Raw genomic sequence first — 20,962 nt, forward strand, 5'->3', positions numbered from 1 at the left:
CGCTACTGTGTTCAGAGTCCAACAGTTGCTTCTGGTATCTGCTGTTGGGCATATGAATGACATGTCCCAACCATCGTAGCTGGTTTTGCGTGTTTTGCGTGGTAGCATTGTGGATAGCACAATTGCTTCACAGCTCCAGGGTCCCAGGTTCGATTCTGGCTTGAGTCACTGTCTGTGTGGAGTCTGCACGTCCTCCCCGTGTGTGCGTGGGTTTCCTCCGGGTGCTCCGGTTTCCTCCCACAGTCCAAAGATGTGCAGGTTAGGTAGATTGGCCGTGATAAATTGTCCTTAGTGTCCAAAATTGTTGGGTGGGGTTACTGGGTTGTGGGGATAGGGTGGAGGTGTTTGACCTTGGATAGGGTGCTCTTTCAAGAGCCGGTGCAGACTCGATGGGCCGGGTGGGCCCACTGTAAATTCTATGATAAATTCTATGAATGTTGGACAAGTTGGCTTGGGAGAGTAAGCTATTTTCGAACCACCTTCCTTGTCACCAGATTTGGAAATTAAAAAATTAATAAATTCATGGCCTCAGCCAACAGTATAGTTTTCAGGGTCCTGCAGATACGAACTAGCTCTTGGATAATTCCAAAGCCAAGTGCCTCTCCCAGATGCACCTCCACGACAGAACTAGTATGAAACTCATTTGGGTGAAACGTGTTAACCATAGTGTAACTTCGAGTCATGCTGTGCGGACTTGAATCAATTTTCCCAGGACTGGCAATGCACCAGGCCACTCTCTGCACAATCCACATGGTATTCCTCATTAATATAATTCAAGAACATGCCTGGGCCACTTCCTCTCCAAATGTCTTCCTACTATTTGTGTCACATCGTGACCAATCAGAAAGGAAGAATCAAACAAAAGTTCTCCATGCAGATATTGAATATGACAGGAGAAAAAAAATGTCAGTTGTAAAGGCTGGAAATATACAGCCCTTCCAGTGAACTCTCGCCTTAATTTGGAAATGAGTGCATCTGAAGTCCAGAAACCGAGGCTGTCCCCCCCACTGCCACCCCCACCCCACACACACACACACACACACATCTGCGATCCAGCTGAACACTGGACTATCCAAATGGCCTTATAAGGACCCATGTCTGTCCTTGACCAAGCAATTAGTGTAACAGCATCCACAAGAATGAGATCTCTACACCTGGAGTTCCCACATTTCTGGCCCCCCTGGAATGGATGCCGACTCCATCTGTGTCAATCAACACTGGAAATGTAGACAACCTGGATTGTAGACCAGGATCATCACCTGGATCTCCAAAACAAAGGTCAATTAAAAAGCTTGGCAGTGGCAATGTCACTGGACTAGTAAACCGGACGTCCAGGCCAATGCCTGGGGCACAGGTTTCAATCTCACCACAGCAGTTGGTGGAACTTAAATTTTGCTAGAGTTGTACAGGGCATTGGTGAGACTATACCTGAAGTACTGTGGACAGTTTTGACCTCACTATTTAAGAAATTATATAAATGCAGTTTAGAAAGTTCAGAGAGAGTTCACTTGACTGATATCTGGGAAGGGGGGGTATTATTTTATGAGGAAAGGTTGAACAGGCTGGTACTGTATCCATTTAAGTATGGAAGACTGAGGAGTGATCTTATCGAAACATAGAAGATCCTAAGGAGACTTGACAGGGTGGAAGCTAGAGGGATGTTTCCCCTTGTGGAGGACACAGTTTAAAAATAAGGGATCTTCTATTTAAGATGGAGATGAGAAGGATTTTTTCCTCACAGAGGGTTGTGAGTCATTAGAACTCTCATCCCCAGAAAGCAATGGAGGCAGGGTTAATGAGTACTATTGAGGCAGTGGTAGAGAGCTCTTGCCTAATAAGGGAGTCAAAGGTTATTCGGGATAGGTGGAATGTGGAGATGAGGCCACAATCAGATCAGCCATGATCATATTGAAACAGACTTGAGGGGCTGAATGGCCTCTCCTGTTCTTAATTTGTATGTAAAGATATATATTTTCATTCAGCATTTCAGGAAAGGGAGTCCCAGGTGCATCTTAAGTTTATTTTTGTTGGGGAACACAGCAACCCTTTTTTCTTGGCAACTCCCCAGCTGAAATTTGTGTACTTTTTGGTACACAGTCAGTCAGAAATTGAATTTATTTCAAGGGACTTATTCCTGAATTTGTAAACTTAGGCTGGTTCTGGAGTGAATGTCTTGGTTGTGCAGACTGCAGTAATTTTGGAAATGCACATGCTTCTTCCATCTTCCCACCCTACTTTATAATTAATAATAGCTTTACCGTAAAGTCCTGATATCTGTAATGTCTCGTTCAGAATTGTTCTCTCTTCCTGGTATTAAAAGTTTATAAAACTGCAGATTATTTCTGAATAGTTCTTCTTCAAGCTTGTAAATTTTATGCTCCAAATCATTTTCATGAAAAGTATGATCCTATAACAGAAAAATATGGTCAAATATTTCTGGACATAATCTGGGATTAGCAAATAGCATTCCTGCAGATTTCTCAATAACGTAAATGCACATTACAGCCTGAGGTGATCCAATGTAAATTTAAAGTCAGCCTGAGAGGAAGATAAATGGTCTGTGCAGCCAGTGCTGCTCATGTAAGTCGCTGATATCCATTGCCTTAGTTCAACTTGCTCCCTTTCTTCCTCCTATGGGAATATCCCATCATGTGGTATGATGGAGGAATCAGAAATTCAGAGATACAGACCTATGTTTCTCACATTTCTGCAAACATGCTTATTGCTGCAAACCATCCAAATTATTTTAGATGAATTAAATATATGGAGGAATACTTAAAGCTGGTGATCAATACAAAATGGACGTATGAGGCATCATACTTTGAATAATATTTGAATGTTAGTAAACCAACCTCAGATCGCTGGTTGAAGTAATAGCCGGCACCCAATCCATAAGGGCTGTCCTGCAAAAAATGTGGTTTTGCAGGGAGAGAGTGGTGAAGACTGTTTGAGAGCGCATTGAGTCGGAACAACAACTCATCCATCAAGTTTTCAAACTCATCCAAGTATAAGTTCTAGAAAAAAAAAATTAGGTGTTAAATAGTTGTTTTCTGGGGTAACATATCCTTCCAGACGTATTGCAGGGCACCACCCGAGTGGCCACATAGGCCTCGTTGTATCAGGTCTCCGCCTCGGTTTCCAGCCTACGCACTGGTGCCATTAGCTAGGTCCTCAGCGGGTATCACTTATGCCCCAAGAGCCAACCAGCCATCCTGAGGTGATCCTTGAAGAGGATAGAGATGTCTGACTGCCCCAGGATGTAGCTGTCGTGTACACTCCCTGGGAAACGTGCACACACATGCATGATCTGCATACACAAGTTGGATATTCAGGGAGTGGAACCCCTTCCTGTTAATGTCATGCACTCCCAGCTGGCCTAGTGGGTGCAAGGCGGCATGCATGCAGTCTATCAGCTCTTGGATCTGGGGCATCCTGGCGATAGCGGAGAATCATGTTACCCAGGCATCTTGTTGGGCTTGGTCCATGTCAAAGTTTCTATAATTTTCCGCCCGGCCAACAGGGCATCCGCCAGATCAGTGACCTGTGAGATGCCACACAAGTCGCCACTCGAGCCCTGGAAGGATCCCGAGGCATAAATGTTCAGGGCTGCGGTGACCTTGACAGCTGCAGAGAGCTGGTTATCCTTCCTCTCCAAGTGGTGCAAGTCTGCAAGGACATGGCGGAGCCTCCTCTGGCACGCGCTGTCCGTCATCCGCTACAACGACCAGCGACACTTGTAACCCTGGGCCGTCGAGGGACTCCCCATCTGGGTCTCACACCTGGCCTGATGGCAGGCTGGGTTCTCAGGGTGTGGGGCGGGGCCCGGCACATGGGCCACCGCCTCGAGCCTCTCTAGACACTGCTGCTGCCACCGTCTATGGCACCTGGCCAATCAGCAACACCACTAGGGCCTGTTCCCCAGGGTCCAAAATACCTCCATACCGTTCAATATATGTAAGGAATTGGGAGAGGGTGTTCGACTGACAAACAGTGGTGGCTCTCATCTTGGGACTCTCCATTCCCCTATAGATCTCTCCCCCTCTCTCCCTCCCCCCTCTACCACACCCTGCAATCCCGGCAACAGCGGGCCCCACCTTACCGGACCCCAGACCCTGTACCCCTGGCATCTGCACATAACGTTACCTGGACCGGGTGCTGACCCCCTTCCCGTTGCACTCACGCACCCTCTGGCCGTGGACATGTTCCCATCCCCTGGATGTTCGGATCTCAGCTGCTGCGTGTGTGGATTTGCCTCTGTAGTGTTCAGGCAGTGTCCAGGTATCATGGTCTGATTTTCTAGGCAATGACTCCCACAAGATACAAGGCCGCCTACCCACGGGAATCCACTTGGTATGTGCAAAGTTCTCACTTAACTATGATAGCCAATTCCCTATCAGCAATAGCCTTCAGCCGTACGGCCAGAGGCCTCAGTAGTCAGTGGGAGCTGTGGGTTGTCAGTGGCGCAGACGGGCAGAGACAAGATTTGCCTCGGAACAGGTATATATGATGCAGGGCTTGGCATGGCAGAGCTGCGCACGTTTGCCCCTCCCAGTGGACCACCCCTCCCTCCCTACCCTCCACCCTCACCCTCCAAGGTGGGGGTTCCCCCCTCCGAGCACTGGTGCAGCAAGCCCAGTGCTCTTTGCTGTGAGCGGAGATGGCTATTCACCTCCTTGGCTCCCCGCAGAAGCCCTTCTACCAGATTCACATTCTTAAAAAGGAGTACTAATCGGCGCCAGCGTGACCGCTTGCTGGGAAGGCCCCTCGAACGAGGGAGGCTTTTGGATGTAGGTTGGCTACTGTTAATTTTATGGAAATTGGGCTTAAGTGGTGATTATTGGCTTCTCGCCATGCTATGGCAGGGTCCCGATTTCGCCTACGGGAATGGGCAGGTTGCATCGCACACTGTTTGTCACCTGGCACAGTTCTCATTTTTGGCCTCTCTTGCTATTCATCAGCCTTGTGAATGGCTGATGAATTTGTAGTGACATAAAACATTAGGGAATTTTGTTTTGAATGCGTAAAATCTATCTAAATCTTTAAGTAATCTAATGTTTTGCAAATTTTTTACTTTATTTGACATGTTGCTCAGTAATAATGCTGCACGCTGAACGTGTCTGCTTTCACATAGTGAGTGATGATTGCCGTTTTGCTAAAACCACAGCAGCATTCTGTTCCAACAACATGGGTCAGTTTGTTGCTACTTTGCCAATTTTTTTCCATTTTGTTTCCTGGTAATGTGTTAACAACAATGAATACAAGAGCCATTTCCCTTTTCCAGCTTCGTGAATGGGCAGCACGGTAGCACAAGTGACTAACACTGTGGCTTCACAGCGCCAGGGTCCCAGGTTCGATTCCCCACTGGGGAAGCCTTACTTCAGTGGTAGGGAAATTACTGGAGAGAATTCTTCGAGACAGGATCTACTCCCATTTGGAAGCAAAAGGACGTATTAGTGAGAGGCAGCACGGTTTTGTGAAGGGGAGGTCGTGTCTCACTAACTTGATAGAGTTTTTCGAGGAGGTCACTAGGATGATTGATGCAGGTAGGGCAGTAGATGTTGTCTATATGGACTTCAGTAAGGCCTTTGACAAGGTCCCTCATGGTAGACTAGTACAAAAGGTGAAGTCACACGGGATCAGGGGTGAACTGGCAAGGTGGATACAGAACTGGCTAGGCCATAGAAGGCAGAGGGTAGCAATGGAGGGATGCTTTTCTAATTGGAGGGCTGTGACCAGTGGTGTTCCACAGGGATCAGTGCTGGGACCTTTGCTCTTTGTAGTATATATAAATGATTTGGAGGAAAATGTAACTGGTCTGATTAGTAAGTTTGCAGACGACACAAAGGTTGGTGGAATTGCGGATAGCGATGAGGACTGTCTGAGGATACAGCAGGATTTAGATTGTCTGGAGACTTGGGCGGAGAGATGGCAGATGGAGTTTAACCTGGACAAATGTGAGGTAATGCATTTTGGAAGGGCTAATGCAGGTAGGGAATATACAGTGAATGGTAGAACCCTCAAGAGTATTGAAAGTCAAAGAGATCTAGGAGTACAGGTCCACAGGTCATTGAAAGGGGCTACACAGGTGGAGAAGGTAGTCAAGAAGGCATACGGCATGCTTGCCTTCATTGGCCGGGGCATTGAGTATAAGAATTGGCAAGTCATGTTGCAGCTGTATAGAACCTTAGTTAGGCCACATTTGGAGTATAGTGTTCAATTCTGGTCGCCACACTACCAGAAGGATGTGGAGGCTTTAGAGAGGGTGCAGAAGAGATTTACCAGAATGTTGCCTGGTATGGAGGGCATAAGCTATGAGGAGCGATTGAATAAACTCGGTTTGTTCTCACTGGAACGAAGGAGGTTGAGGGGCGACCTGATAGAGGTATACAAAATTATGAGGGGCATAGACAGAGTGGATAGTCAGAGGCTTTTCCCCAGGGTAGAGGGGTCAATTACTAGGGGGCATAGGTTTAAGGTGAGAGGGGCAAAGTTTAGAGTAGATGTACGAGGCAAGTTTTTTACGCAGAGGGTAGTGGGTGCCTGGAACTCACTACCGGAGGAGGTAGTGGAGGCAGGGACGATAGGGACATTTAAGGGGCATCTTGACAAATATATGAATAGGATGGGAATAGAAGGATACGGACCCAGGAAGTGTAGAAGATTGTAGTTTAGTCGGGCAGTATGGTCGGCACGGGCTTGGAGGGCCGAAGGGCCTGTTCCTGTGCTGTACATTTCTTTGTTCTTTGTTGTTCTTTGTCACTGTCTGTGTGGAGTCTGCACGTTCTCCCCATGTCTGCATGGGTTTCCTCCGGGTGCTCCGGTTTCCTCCCACAGTCCAAAGACGTGCAGGTTAGGTGGATTGGCCATGCTAAATTGCCCTCAATGTCCAAAAGGTTAGGGAGGGGTTATTGGGTTACGGGGGGGGTTATTGGGTTACGGGGATAGGGTGGAAGTGAGAGCTTAAGTGGGTCGGTCCAGACTCAATGGGCCAAATGGCCTTCTGAACTGTAGGTTCTATGTTCTCGTCGCACTCACTCGACCGCAACGAGGCCAGTGGATCGCGCCCAATATTTGTTCATTTTCACCTTTGGTTCAAAAACTTGGTCCTGCTGGGAAATATTTGAACATGGCAGATCAAGTCCTTCAGGAACATGATTTGTAGTCAGAGGACACTGACCTCAGGTGGTTGGGCAAAGGAAATCAGGAATGACATGAGGAAAATCATCTTTAAACATATGAGCTGGAGGCATTGCCTGCAAACATGGAGGATGTTGTGTTCTGTGATTATAAATATGTTTTATATTCTGCCTATTAATTCAATAGCAACTTTCAAAAATTGGATAAATACTTGAAGAATTTATAAAGAAATGAGAATGAGCAGAGGAGTGGGACCAATAGAATAACTGTTTCAGAGAGCTGACACAGGAATGATGGGCAAAAAGGCTGTGTGTATCATTCTAGGATTTTCATAAATATGTTTTGATTTTGGTTTGAATTTTACAGTATACACCTCAGTTGAAAAGCATTTTTTATAGGTGTCAGAAAGGTCATTACTATCCACGGGTTGTATTATGTCCAGTTAAGATGTCAAAAAAAGTGGAATTTTTATTTCATCCTTTTGAAAATGTTCAATTGATGAGATTGCTAATGTTTTCCTCAGCTTAATTGTATTGTTTCCACTTGTAGCAGGAAAAGAATCATTTCCTTTTCCAGTACAGAAAAATGACTTACACATGCAAAATAACCATACATCAAAAGTGCTGGCATTCCTCTACAGACATACTGAATCATAAAACAATTTGAAGGCAATATATCTTTTGACACCTTAAAGTCCACCGCTTACCAAAAACAATGCACATATTTTGGAGAATCATTTCGATGGAAGTCTTCACCTGTGCCCAGTTCCAGACAAGAACCATTGTTCCCTCAATTGTGTGAATGCCTCAGCATTTCCTTGCTCCTACAAAACCTCTCGTCAAAATTTGCTAACTCCGAAAAACCTATATCCTAACAAAGTATTTAGAACATAGAACATAGAACAATACAGCACAGTACAGGCCCTTCGGCCCACGATGTTGCACCGAAACAAAAGCCATCTAACCTACACTATGCCATTATCATCCATATGTTTATCCAATAAACTTTTAAATGCCCTCAATGTTGGCGAGTTCACTACTGTAGCAGGTAGGGCATTCCACGGCCTCACTACTCTTTGCGTAAAGAACCTACCTCTGACCTCTGTCCTATATCTATTACCCCTCAGTTTAAAGTTATGTCCCCTCGTGCCAGCCATTTCCATCCGTGGCAGAAGGCTCTCACTGTCCACCCTATCCAACCCCCTGATCATTTTGTATGCCTCTATTAAGTCTCCTCTCAACCTTCTTCTCTCCAACGAAAACAACCTCAAGTCCATCAGCCTTTCCTCATAAGATTTTCCCTCCATACTAGGCAACATCCTGGTAAATCTCCTCTGCACCCGCTCCAAAGCCTCCACGTCCTTCCTATAATGCGGTGACCAGAACTGTACGCAATACTCCAAATGCGGCCGAACCAGAGTTCTGTACAGCTGCAACATGACCTCCTGACTCCGGAACTCAATCCCTCTACCAATAAAGGCCAACACTCCATAGGCCTTCTTCACAACCCTATCAACCTGGGTGGCAACTTTCAGGGATCTATGTACATGGACACCTAGATCCCTCTGCTCATCCACACTTTCAAGAACTTTACCATTAGCCAAATATTCCGCATTCCTGTTATTCCTTCAAAAATGAATCACCTCACACTTCTCTACATTAAACTCCATTTGCCACCTCTCAGCCCAGCTCTGCAGCTTATCTATATCCCTCTGTAACCTGCTACATCCTTCCACACTATCGACAATACCACCGACTTTAGTATCGTCTGCAAATTTACTCACCCACCCTTCTGCGCCTTCCTCTAGGTCATTGATAAAAATGACAAACAGCAACGGCCCCAGAACAGATCCTTGTGGTACTCCACTTGTGACTGAACTCCATTCTGAACATTTCCCATCAACCACCACCCTCTGTCTTCTTTCAGCTAGCCAATTTCTGATCCACATCTCTAAATCACCCTCAATCCCCAGCCTCCGTATTTTCTGCAATAGCCTACCGTGGGGAACCTTATCAAACGCTTTGCTGAAATCCATATACACCACATCAACTGCTCTACCCTCATCTACCTGTTCAGTCACCTTCTCAAAGAACTCGATAAGGTTTGTGAGGCATGACCTACCCTTCACAAAGCCATGCTGACTATCCCTGATCATATTATTCCTATCTAGATGATTATAAATCTTGTCTCTTATAATCCCCTCCAAGACTTTACCCACTACAGACGTGAGGCTCACCGGTCTATAGTTGCCGGGGTTGTCTCTGCTCCCCTTTTTGAACAAAGGGACCACATTTGCTATCCTCCAGTCCTCTGGCACTATTCCTGTAGCCAATGATGACATAAAAATCAAAGCCAAAGGTCCAGCAATCTCTTCCCTGGCCTCCCAGAGAATCCTAGGATAAATCCCATCAGGTCCCGGGGACTTATCTATTTTCAGCCTGTCCAGAATTGCCAACACCTCTTCCCTACGTACCTCAATGCCATCTATTCTATTAGCCTGGGGCTCAGCATTCTCCTCCACAACATTATCTTTTTCCTGAGTGAATACTGAAGAAAAATATTCATTTAGTATCTCGCCTATCTCTTCAGACTCCACACACAATTTCCCATCCCTGTCCTTGACTGGTCCTACTCTTTCCCTAGTCATTCGCTTATTCCTGACATACCTATAGAAAGCTTTTGGGTTTTCCTTGATCCTTCCTGCCAAATACTTCTCATGTCCCCTCCTTGCTCGTCTTAGCTCTCTCTTTAGATCTTTCCTCGCTACCTTGTAACTATCCATCGCCCAAACTGAAACTTCACACCTCATCTTCACATAGGCCTCCTTCTTCCTCTTAACAAGAGATTCAACTTCCTTGGTAAACCACGGTTCCCTCGCTTGACGCCTTCCTCCCTGCCTGACCGGTACATACTTATCAAGAACACGCAGTAGCTGATCCTTGAACAAGCCCCACTTATCCAGTGTGCCCAACACTTGCAGCCTACTTCTCCACCTTATCCCCCCCAAGTCACGTCTAATGGCATCATAATTGCCCTTCCCCCAGCTATAACTCTTGCCCTGCGGTGTATACTTATCCCTTTCCATCATTAACGTAAACGTCACCGAATTGTGGTCACTGTCCCCAAAGTGCTCTCCTACCTCCAAATCCAACACCTGGCCTGGTTCATTACCCAAAACCAAATCCAACGTGGCCTCGCCTCTTGTTGGCCTATCAACATATTGTTTCAGGAAACCCTCCTGCACACACTGTACAAAAAACGACCCATCTATTGTACTCGAACTATATCTTTTCCAGTCAATTTATTGGCCAATATAGAGAATTAAGCACTGAATGATCAGAAGACATTGATTTTCAATGACGTCCTCTGAATCGACGAAATGTGAAATAGTTCTTGCCTCAGCTTTCAACCTCGAAACATTTTGTAATGGACAACTGACATAATAAAGATACTGCTTGTGAAATGAACAGTACAATCAAGACATCTGGAAAAGGGAAATGGCTCTTGTATTCATTGTTGTTAACACATTACCAGGAAACAAAATGGAAAAAAACTGGCAAAGTAACAACAAACTGACCCATGTTGTTGGAACAGAATGCTGCTGTGGTTTTAGCAAAACGCAAATCATCACTCACTATGTGAAAGCAGACATGTTCAACGTGCAGCATTATAACTGAGCAACATGTCAAATAAAGTACAACATTTGCAAAACATAGATTACTTAAGGATTTAGATAGATTTTATGCATTCAAAATAAAATTCCATAATGTTTTATGACACTGCAAATTAAATAATTTAAAATAAAAACACAAATTAACTTTGTAATATTTCACATCACAGACATGCTATTGTGACCAGTCTGACAATTCTGGAGCAGATGCTGCAGACCATAGTCATTATAAAATTTTCAATAAAGATGTGGCATACAGATGTGGCTTCTTTAAAATTAATGGGATGTGGGTGACGCTGGCTAGGCCAGCCTTTATTGCACATCCCAAGTTGCCATTGAACTGAGTGCTAAGCCATTTTAGAGGGCAGTTAAGAGTCAACCACATAGACCAAACCAGGTGAGGTTGTCAGATTTGGTTTTCCCGAAAATCAATAATGGTTTCATTGTCATCCTTAGACTTTTAATTCCAGATATTTTATTGAATTCAAATTTCACCATCTGTCATGGCAGGATTCGAATTCAGGTCCCCAGAGAATTCCCTGGGTCCATGTATGACTAGTCCAGTTAAGAATACAACTACCCCATCATCACCCCACCTTCAACATTCCTCCTTTCCTCTCAAAAGTTCTTGAAACTGTCACTTCCCAACTGCACCTGTAACATTTTCCAACCAGGTCTCCATCACGGCCCAGCACCAAAATAGCCATTCATAAGTCACAAATAATATCGACTGTGACTGTAACTTTGGAACACTTTCCATCCATGACCTCACTGCAGTCAACATTATCATTGACCTCCAATACATTTCTCCCACCCGCCAGTCTTAGCCCATCGGCTCATTCACGCTTTCGTCACCTACAAGCGTGAGAATTACAATGCCCTGATTGTTGGTGTTTTATTTGTCAACAAACTTATTTTTCAGCTTCATGTAAACTTAAGCTCATCCAAAATACTGCTTCTCTTTGGTCACATTCTAATGCGAGTCTTTGAACAAGATCAGGGCAAATTTGAGTCAGATGTCTATTTTATACCCCACCAGACTTTATTCTCCATTCATTTCAATGGACAAAAATTCACACAGGGTATAAACTGCACATCTGGCCCAAATCTCCTGTCAGCCAGTTTAAGTTAAAATTGGGGCTCTTCAATTTAGAATTCCCATCCTTGTGTTGAAACCCTTTTGTGGCACGGCTCCTCTCTATTTCTCTGTACTCCTCCAATCGATTGACCTTTACTTCCACTCTTGATCACTCTGTTCCTCTGAGTCTTACCATGCTTAGAAACCAATACATTAGTCATCTGTCGAGCCCATGTACCTGCACCAGAAGAACTGCAGCGGTTCAAAAAGACAGATCACCACCACCTTCTCAAGAGCAATTAGGGATAGGTAATAAATACTGGCCTAGCCAGCGAGTGAGAGGTAAGTGTTAAACTCAAGAAAAACAGTAGTTTAGATTCTGATTCATCCTACTAAGGTAATCTTATCCCATTTTGATTTCCTTCTATTTTCAAGTTTGAATTTTCTTTTGCTTCTGAAGACTCCTGTTTTTTTTTAATATAGAGTACCCAATTCATTTTTTCCAATTAAGGGGCAATTTAGCGTGGCCAATCCACCTACCCTGCATATCTTTGGTTTGTGGGGACAAAGCCCACGCAAACAGGGGGAGAATGTGCAAACTCCACATGGACAGTGACCCAGAGCCGGGATTGAACGTGGGACTTCGGCGCCATGAGACAACAGTGTTTACCACTGCGTCACCGTGCTACCCCTGTTTTTCAGACATTTTACCTTCCTTCCCTTTCTCAAGATATCTGACAACTGCTAAAAGGGGAGATGTCCTGCCAACCCTTTGCCAATGCTGATCCGAGGCAGTCCCCCTCTAATCTTGAACCTGAGTCTTTTGGGAATATGCTGTTATGTTCCCTTTGGTTATGGCTGAGAATGGGACCCAACTATTTGGGATTATGAATTCAAACATCCATCCTACCACTGCAGGCTGCAATGAGTAGAAGCTTTATCACTCAGCACTGCTGCATTGCCTTCAATTCAATACCATGGCATATTCTGAGTATAATGTGTATGTGCTTAGAGGCATTACATTTCCTTGAGTTGAATCATGGTCTATTTCTCTGTTTCGGTTTCTTCCCGTGAAGGTCATAATCTTCTCCTGAGCATAAGCTGCTACTTCAGTGAACGTCACCAAGTGTTTACTTCGTGACGACTTCTTTGCTTCTTCTGCCATCGAGGTAAGAATCCCTATCAACTGAAGCAGAGAAATGCAATTACATCAAACCTGCCTAATACAGCTATTATCACTAAATATAATATCACCATTGTGAGCCAGAGGTTAAATAAGAACAAGAGTAATGCAAAATAATGTTGCAAGAGAGACACACCTACCAGAGATGGTGACAGCTCTGGACTCAAGTAGCATTGGATAGAATTTGGAAGTCTTGGAGTAAATTGAGGTGGAACCCATAGGTAAGTCCACTGTAGAGAGATGCTTTCCAAACTCTGAGGCAGGCCCTGAGTCACTGACAAGGATCCTGGAATCTGAATAACTTGGAAGGAAGTGTTCAAGGTCTGGCAGTAGTGAGAGTGGCCATGGGATCAGGGAACAAGCGTAGTGCATTATTTTTTTAAAAATAATTTGTGATGCAGGTGCCATTGGCAAGGCCAATATTTATTGCCCACCCCAAATTGTCCTTAAAAAGGTGGTGGAGGCGTTTTGGGAGGGAGTTCCAGGATTCTGACCTAGAAACATTGTAGAAATGGCAATATATTTCCAAGTCAGGGTGGTCTGCGGCTTGGAGAAGAACTTGCAGTTGGTAATGTTCCCATGTGCTTGCTGCCCTCGTCTTTCTAGATGGTAGAGATTGTGGATTTGAAAGGCGCTTCATATGTTGTGCAGCACATCTTGTAAATGGCACACACTGCAACCAAGTGCATCAGTGGTGAAGGTAGCAAATATTTATGGTGGTGAATGAGGTGCCACTCAAGCAAGCTACTTTGTCCTGGATGGTATCATGTTTCTTCAGTGCTGTTAGAGCAACACAGTTTAGAGCTACACTCAGCCAGGCCATTAGGGAACATTCCATCACATTCATGACTTGTGCCTTATCAATGGCGCACAAGCTGTGGGCTGTCAGGGGGCGAGTTACTGACCACAGAATTCCCAGTCTGTGACCTGGTCTTGTAGCAATGTTGATTCAGGTAGTCTAAACTTTTCACCAATGGTAAGCCCCAAAATGTTGACAATGAAGAATTCAGTGATGGTAATGCTGATGAATGTCAAGTCTGGATGGTGAGATTCAACTTGTTGGGGATGGTCATTACCTGGTAGTTCTGTGGCACAAATGTCATAGCGTTTATGAGCATTGGGGAAGGGACCAGGATTACAAATGATATGGGGAAGAAAATCCACAAGACAGGAGATTTGGGGATTCAGGGGTTGGAAGGGAGTTTAGAAATCTTTGGAGGTGCTAGAATCTTAACACGATCAAAGAATCTTGAGAGGGTACCATGTGAATGGGACAAAAATGACCAGTAGCTCCTTGCAAATTATCAGGCCTGCATGTTCTTCAAGTACAGGACAGCGACTAGCACTTTCCCATTGTCAGCCACTTGCTATCTTTAATGCTCTTGCCTTAAAATAGTTGTGAAAACTCTGAATCTGAAGTGCATAATTTTACTGCCTGACACCCGCTGAACTCTCGGATATTCACTGACCCCCACACCCGCTGAACTCTCGGATATTCACTGATCCCCACACCCGCTGAACTCTCGGATATTCACTGACCCCCACACCCGCTGAACTCTCGGATATTCACTGATCCCCACACCCGCTGAACTCTCGGATATTCACTGACCCCCACACCCGCTGAACTCTCGGATATTCACTGACCCCCACACCCGCTGAACTCTCAGATATTCACTGACCCCCACACCCGCTGAACTCTCGGATATTCACTGACCCCCACACCTGCTGAACTCTCGGATATTCACTGACCCCCACACCCGCTGAACTCTCGGATATTCACTGACCCCCACACCCGCTGAACTCTCGGATATTCACTGACCCCCACACCCGCTGAACTCTCGGATATTCACTGACCCCCACACCCGCTGAACTCTCGGATATTCACTGACCCCCACACCAGCTGAACTCTCGGATATTCACTGACCCCCACACCTGCTGAACTCTTGGATATTCACTGACCCCCACACCCGCTGAACTCTCGCATATTCACTGACCCCCACACCCGCTGAACTCTCGGATGTTCACTGACCCCACACCCGCTGAACTCTCGGATGTTCACTGACCCCACACCCGCTGAACTCTCGGATATTCACTGACCCTGCACCCACTGACCTCGTGGATATTCACTGACCCCACACCCGCTGAACTCTCGGATATTCACTGACCCCCACACTCGCTGAACTCTCGGATATTCACTGACCCCCACACCCGCTGAACTCTCGGATATTCACTGACCCTGCATCCACTGACCGCATGGATGTTCACTGACCCCCACACCCGCTGAACTTTCGGATATTCACTGACCCTGCACCCACTGACCTCGTGGATCTTCACTGACCCCACCCCACTCTTGCTGAACTCTCAGATCTTCAATGGCCCTGCATCTGCTGAACTCTCGCATCTTCACTATCCCCGTTCTCACTGAACTCTCGGCTTTTCACTGACCCTGCTCCCACTAAACCTTTGGATCTTCACTGACTCCGTTCCCACTGAACTTTCGGATCTTCACTGACCCCGCTCTCAATGAACTCTCGGATCTTCACTGACCCAGATCCTGCTGAACTCCCGGCTTTTTAGTGGCCCCGATTTTACTGTCCTTATTTTGTTTTATAACAGTTAATCACCGTGACTTGGGCATGGTTTATCGATACCCCACACTGACTACGTATGTATTATAAATAATCAGGATTTATTGTTTTAATTCTGGATTATTTCCTGTTCTTTCCTCACTTTTCCCTACTCAATATGGGAATATATTTATTCCAAGCAATACTACTTTACAGGGTGTTAAGGAAAACATAATTTTCCCCTTGTTTTTAAAAATAAATTTAGAGTACCCAATTCATTTTTTCCAATTAAGGGGCAATTTAACGTGGCCAATCCACCTACCCTGCACATGTTTGTGTTGTGGGGGCGAAACCCACGCAAACACGGGGAGAATGTGCAAACTCCACACGGACAATGACCCAGAGCTGGGGTCGAAAACCTGGCACCTCGGCGACATAAGATAGCAGTGCTAACCACTGCGCCACCGTGCTGCCTAATTTTCCCAGTGTTCAATTGTATTCACACGTTTGCTGCCATTCCAGGCTCAAGCCCATCACATCCATTTCCACTTTATTGTTTTCCTCCCCCTTTTTTTCTCCCTACTCTTCCTAGATCCTTTTATCCTATCATTATGCTTCCCCCACCTCAGGTGCTCTGCTTTTCCAATTCCCTAGCACAATTCTTCAACACTTCTCAACCTTCCTACTCTCCTGCCACTATCCCATGCAGGATTGTTTCTCTCTCAGACAAGGCCACAGCTTCCCTCAGTGCCTTTCTTGGCATCCTCCAGAGAGTCCAGTTATCACTGTCTCCTCACAAAAGCAACCCCAATTGTCCCATTCTACCCTTTCAGCAATCTTCCTGACCAGCACACTGACTGGGGCTGATCTTTCCTCACTGCCCCTTTCACCCGTTGCTAGTTCTGTGGACTCCGTTGGTTGTCCAGCTGTCATTACCCTTCACCATATCATCCTCCAGAATGTCTATTCATTTGTGAACAAAGCCCTCGCTATCCAGAAGTTGATTGTAAATAATTGCATTGACAGAAGAGGGCTGGTAACACCATCCCTATCATTTGCCCAAATACCATGCTAAATTTCTCAACGAGCTATCTTCACTGCTTTCCTCCTTCAGCCGCTGTACCAGGCCACTTCGCACCCGAAATAATTTAGACCTCCAGGTCAATTCATTATTCTATCTCTCTCCTCTCAGCTCACTGCGCTCCTATCCTTCCTTCATCTCTTTCCTATGTAACAAACACCCTCACCCCCCACAATTACCTCCAACTCCGAGTTAGAACTAAAGACTTGGGTATTCCGTGGTACTGCCACTTCAGTGTCATATTTGACTCTAAGAAAAACTTTCAACTAACTATTCATACTATCACCAAGACTACCTATTTCCACCTCCATAATATCCATCTATTCCATCTCTATCTCTGCTCGTTTGCTGCTGAAACCCTCGCCCACATCTTTGTTACCTCCAGAATTGACTATTCTAATGCGGCCCTGGCTAGGTTCCTACTTTCTACGCACTGTAAACTCATCAAAAACTGCAGCAACCCCAGGCAAAATGTATTTTACTTTTTTTTAAATTTGGTATTGATATGCATACTGTCATGTGAGAGTACCTTTAAGAAATGGGTGTTTATAAAAACATCTGTAGTGGATGTATCTTTAAGAAATGGGTGTTTATCAGTAATGTCAGAGTGTGGGTGGAGCTGGGCTGTCTGTCTGCTTTTACTTTTGTTTTAGGCTGATGGCTACAGGGTGTGTTTAGTTTTGTTTTTAGATTTGTAAATGCTGCAATCACAGCAAGATGTGTATGAATCTCTGCAAGCTTATGAATGATCATTTGATGATTTCCAAGTGGTAACTATTCTCAGTCGTGAAGTTAAACCTGATATTGTTCTGTAAAGAGGGTTCTTTTTGTCTTATGGATGTTGCAAGGATAGATTAAGAGTTACTTAGAGAGTACTGTATTCTTTGGGGGATTTATTGGTGTTGATAGTTGTTAAGATGTTTACTGTGGGTTTATAAAGTGTTAACTGGTTTCATAACTGGATCCAGCAGTAGAGTGGAGCTGCTGATTGGCTGTTGCGGGGAAATCTGCATCAGTGCATTGCGGTCATTGCATCCAGAAAGTGTACCTGAGCAAGACACCCTAGGTGTTCAAGTGAAGGCAAGCATCCAGCAGAGGGCAGTAGAGCGGAGCTGCTGATTGGCTGTTACTGGGAAAACAATTTGCATCAGTGCATTGCGGTCACTGCAACCAGAATGTGTGCCTGAGCAAGACACCCTAGGTGTTCAAGTGAAGGCAAGCAATCCAGCAGAGGGCAGTAGAGCGGATCTGCTGATTGGCTGTTGCGAGGAAAATTTGCATCAGTGCATTGCGTTCACCGTATCTTGAAGGTGGTTTGTGGAGGAGCTGTTGTCAAGTGACAGTTAAACCCGAAACACTTCTTCAGTATTTCTCTCCCTACCTCCTCCTCCAACCAAAAAAAAGACAATCACTGTCAGGATCCCAGCTGAGTAAAGATCAAGAGGGAGACTCGAGGGCAGGTAGAAGTAGAAAGAAGTTTAACTGTGACGTCACAGCCTGCAGGTAAGTGATTGGCTGGTGACTGGTAAGTAGTTTTTCTTTTCCCCGAGGTGTTATCGTGCGGGGCGCAGTGGTTGCTGAGGGAGTGTTTGCTGAGAAGGGGAGTAAATTTTTAAAAAACTTACTGTTGGGAGTTTCCAGCTGAATCCGGTCGGAGTGAGGACAGAGTGACTGCTGGGTAAGTAGTAAAGATTTAAATTGTTTGCGCACGCCTATAATAGCTGATTACTGTTCTCGGGGTGCAGTGGTTGCTGGTTAACTGTTTTATTTTTACCTGTATTTAATTTGGGCAGTTTCTAAACCTTGGACACTACACTTGTAGTGTCCCCCACCCTTCCACCTCCTTTAACCTACGGGGTAGAGTGAATAACAGGTAAGCTCTTTCTTTCTTTTTCTTTTTTTATCTAGAGGGGATGGCAGGGAAGGCAGTGCAATGTTCCTCCTGCAGAATGTTTGAGGTGAGGGATGCCGTCAGTGTCCCTGCTGATTTCACCTGTGGGAAGTGCACCCATATCCAGCTCCTCAGAAACCGCGTTAGGGAACTGGAGCTGGATGAACTTTGGATCATTCGGGAGGCAGAGATGGTCATAGATAGTAGCTTCAGGGATGTAGTTACTCTGAAGATTCAAGATAGATGGGTGACGGTGAGAGAGGCTGGGAGGAAGAAGTCAGTGCAGGGATCCTCTGTGGTTGTTCCCCTCAGTAACAAGTACACTGTTTTGGATACTGTTGAGGGGGACGACCTACCAGGGGTAAGCCACGGTGAATGGATCTCCAGCACTGAGTCCATCCCTGTGGCTCAGAAGGGAAGGAGGGAGAGCAGGAGAGCAATAGTTATTGGGGACTCGATAGTTAGAGGGACAGACAGACGGTTCTGTGGCAGCGAAAGAAACTCACGGATGGTATGTTGCCTCCCGGGTGCCAGGGTCCGTGATGTCTCGGACAGTGTTTTCAGAATCCTTAAAGGGGAGGGGGAGCAGTCACAAGTCATGGCACACATCGGTACGAACTACATAGGTAAGAGAAGGGACGGGGATTTAAAACAGGAATTTAGGGAGCTAGGGTGGAAGTTGAGAGCCAGGACAAACCATGTTGTCATCTTTGGTTTGTTTCCGGTGCCACGTGCTAGCAAGGTGAGAAACAGGGAGAGAGTGCAGATAAACACGTGGCTGCAGGGATGGTGTAGGAGGGAGGGTTTCAGGTATGTGGCTAATTGGAGCACATTCTGGGGAAGGTGGGACCTGTACAGAGAGGTCGGTTTGCACCTGAACCAGAGGGGCACCAATATCCTGGGAGGGAAATTTGCTACGGCTCTTCGGGGGGGTTTAAACTAATTTGCCAGGGGGCTGGGGAAACGAGCTGTGTTCCAGAAGCCAGTGTCGAGAGTAGTGAGGTACTGAGGAGGGTATCAAGGTCGCAGGAGTGTACCGGCAGACAGAAAGGTGGGTTGAAGTGTGTCTACTTCAATGCAAGGAGCATCTGGAATAAGGTAGGTAAACGTGGAGCGTGGATTGATATTTGTGACTACGATATTGTGGCCATTACGGAGACATGGTTAGAACAGGGACAGGAATGGTTGTTGGACGTTCCGGGGTATAGATGTTTCAGTAAGAGTAGGGAAGGTGGTAAAAGAGGTGGAGGAGTAGCATTGTTAATCAAGGATAGTTTAACTGCTGCAGAAAGGCAGTTTGAAGGGGATCTGCCTACTGAGGTAATATGGGCCGAAGTTAGAAATAGGAAAGGAGCGGTCACATTGTTAGGAGTTTTCTATAGGCCCCCAAATAGTAATAGAGATGTGGAGGAAGAAATTGCAAAAAGATTATGGAGAGGTATGGAGGTCTCAGGGTAGTTGCCATGGGTGACTTTAACTTTCCAAATATTGATTGGAACCTCTATAGTCGAACAGTTCGGATGGGGCAGTTTTTGTACTATGTGTGTAGGAGGGTTTCCTGACACAATATGTGGATAGACCGGCAAGAGGGGGGGCAACATTGGATTTGGTACTGGGTAATGAACCGGGCCAAGTGTTAGATTTGTTTGTGGAAGAGCACTTTGGAGATAGCGCCCACAATTTCACTCTTGCAATGGAGAGGGATAGGGCCATACGGCAGGGCAAGGTTTATAATTGGGGGGGGGGGGGTAATTATGATGCGATTAGGCAAGAATTAGGGAGCATAAGATGGGAACAGAAACTGTGGGGGAAAGGCACAAATGAAAAGTGGAGCTTGTTCAAGGAACAAATACTGTGTGTCCTTGATATGCAAGTCCCTGTCAGGCAGGGAGGAAATAGCCGTGTGAGGGAACCATGGTTCACAAAAGAGGTTGAATGTCTTGTCAAGAGGAAAAAGGAAGAGTATGTAAGGATGAGAAAACAAGGTTCAGTAGGGTCGCTTGAGGGTTGCAAGGTAGCAGGGAATGAGCTGAAAAAAGGGCTTAGGAGAGCTAGGAGGGGGCATGAGAAGTCCTTGGCAGGTCGGATCAAGGAAAACCCCAAGGCTTTGTACTCTTATGTGAGAAATAAAAGAATGACCAGGGTGTGGGTCGGGCCGGTCAAGGACAGTAGTGGGAACTTGTGCATGGAGTCAGAAGAAATAGGAGAGGCATTGAATGAATACTTTTCTTCAGTGTTCACAAAGGAGAGGGGCCATATTTTTGAGGATGAGAGTGTGATTCAGGCGGGTAGGCTGGAGGAAGTAGATGTTCTAAGGAAGGATGTATTAACAATTTTGAAAAACCTGAGGGTCGA

The 20,962-nt window shown here is 45.6% G+C and overlaps 1 protein-coding gene across 1 annotated transcript in view; it reads right to left on the reverse strand.

Annotated features, from left to right (window-relative positions):
• LOC140425041 (polycystin-1-like protein 1) overlaps positions 1-20,962 on the reverse strand; it is a 543,547-nt gene that overhangs the window by 13,313 nt on the left and 509,272 nt on the right. The window contains exons 63-65 of the mRNA XM_072508831.1: positions 12,907-13,071; positions 2,853-3,014; positions 2,259-2,407 (exon numbers count right to left, since the gene is read on the reverse strand). Of these exons, the coding sequence (XP_072364932.1) occupies positions 2,259-2,407; positions 2,853-3,014; positions 12,907-13,071 (476 nt within the window). The remainder of the gene's footprint in view (positions 1-2,258; positions 2,408-2,852; positions 3,015-12,906; positions 13,072-20,962) is intronic.

The sequence above is a fragment of the Scyliorhinus torazame genome, chromosome 6, assembly GCF_047496885.1.
Source record: "Scyliorhinus torazame isolate Kashiwa2021f chromosome 6, sScyTor2.1, whole genome shotgun sequence".
Classification (NCBI taxonomy): Eukaryota; Metazoa; Chordata; class Chondrichthyes; order Carcharhiniformes; family Scyliorhinidae; genus Scyliorhinus; species Scyliorhinus torazame.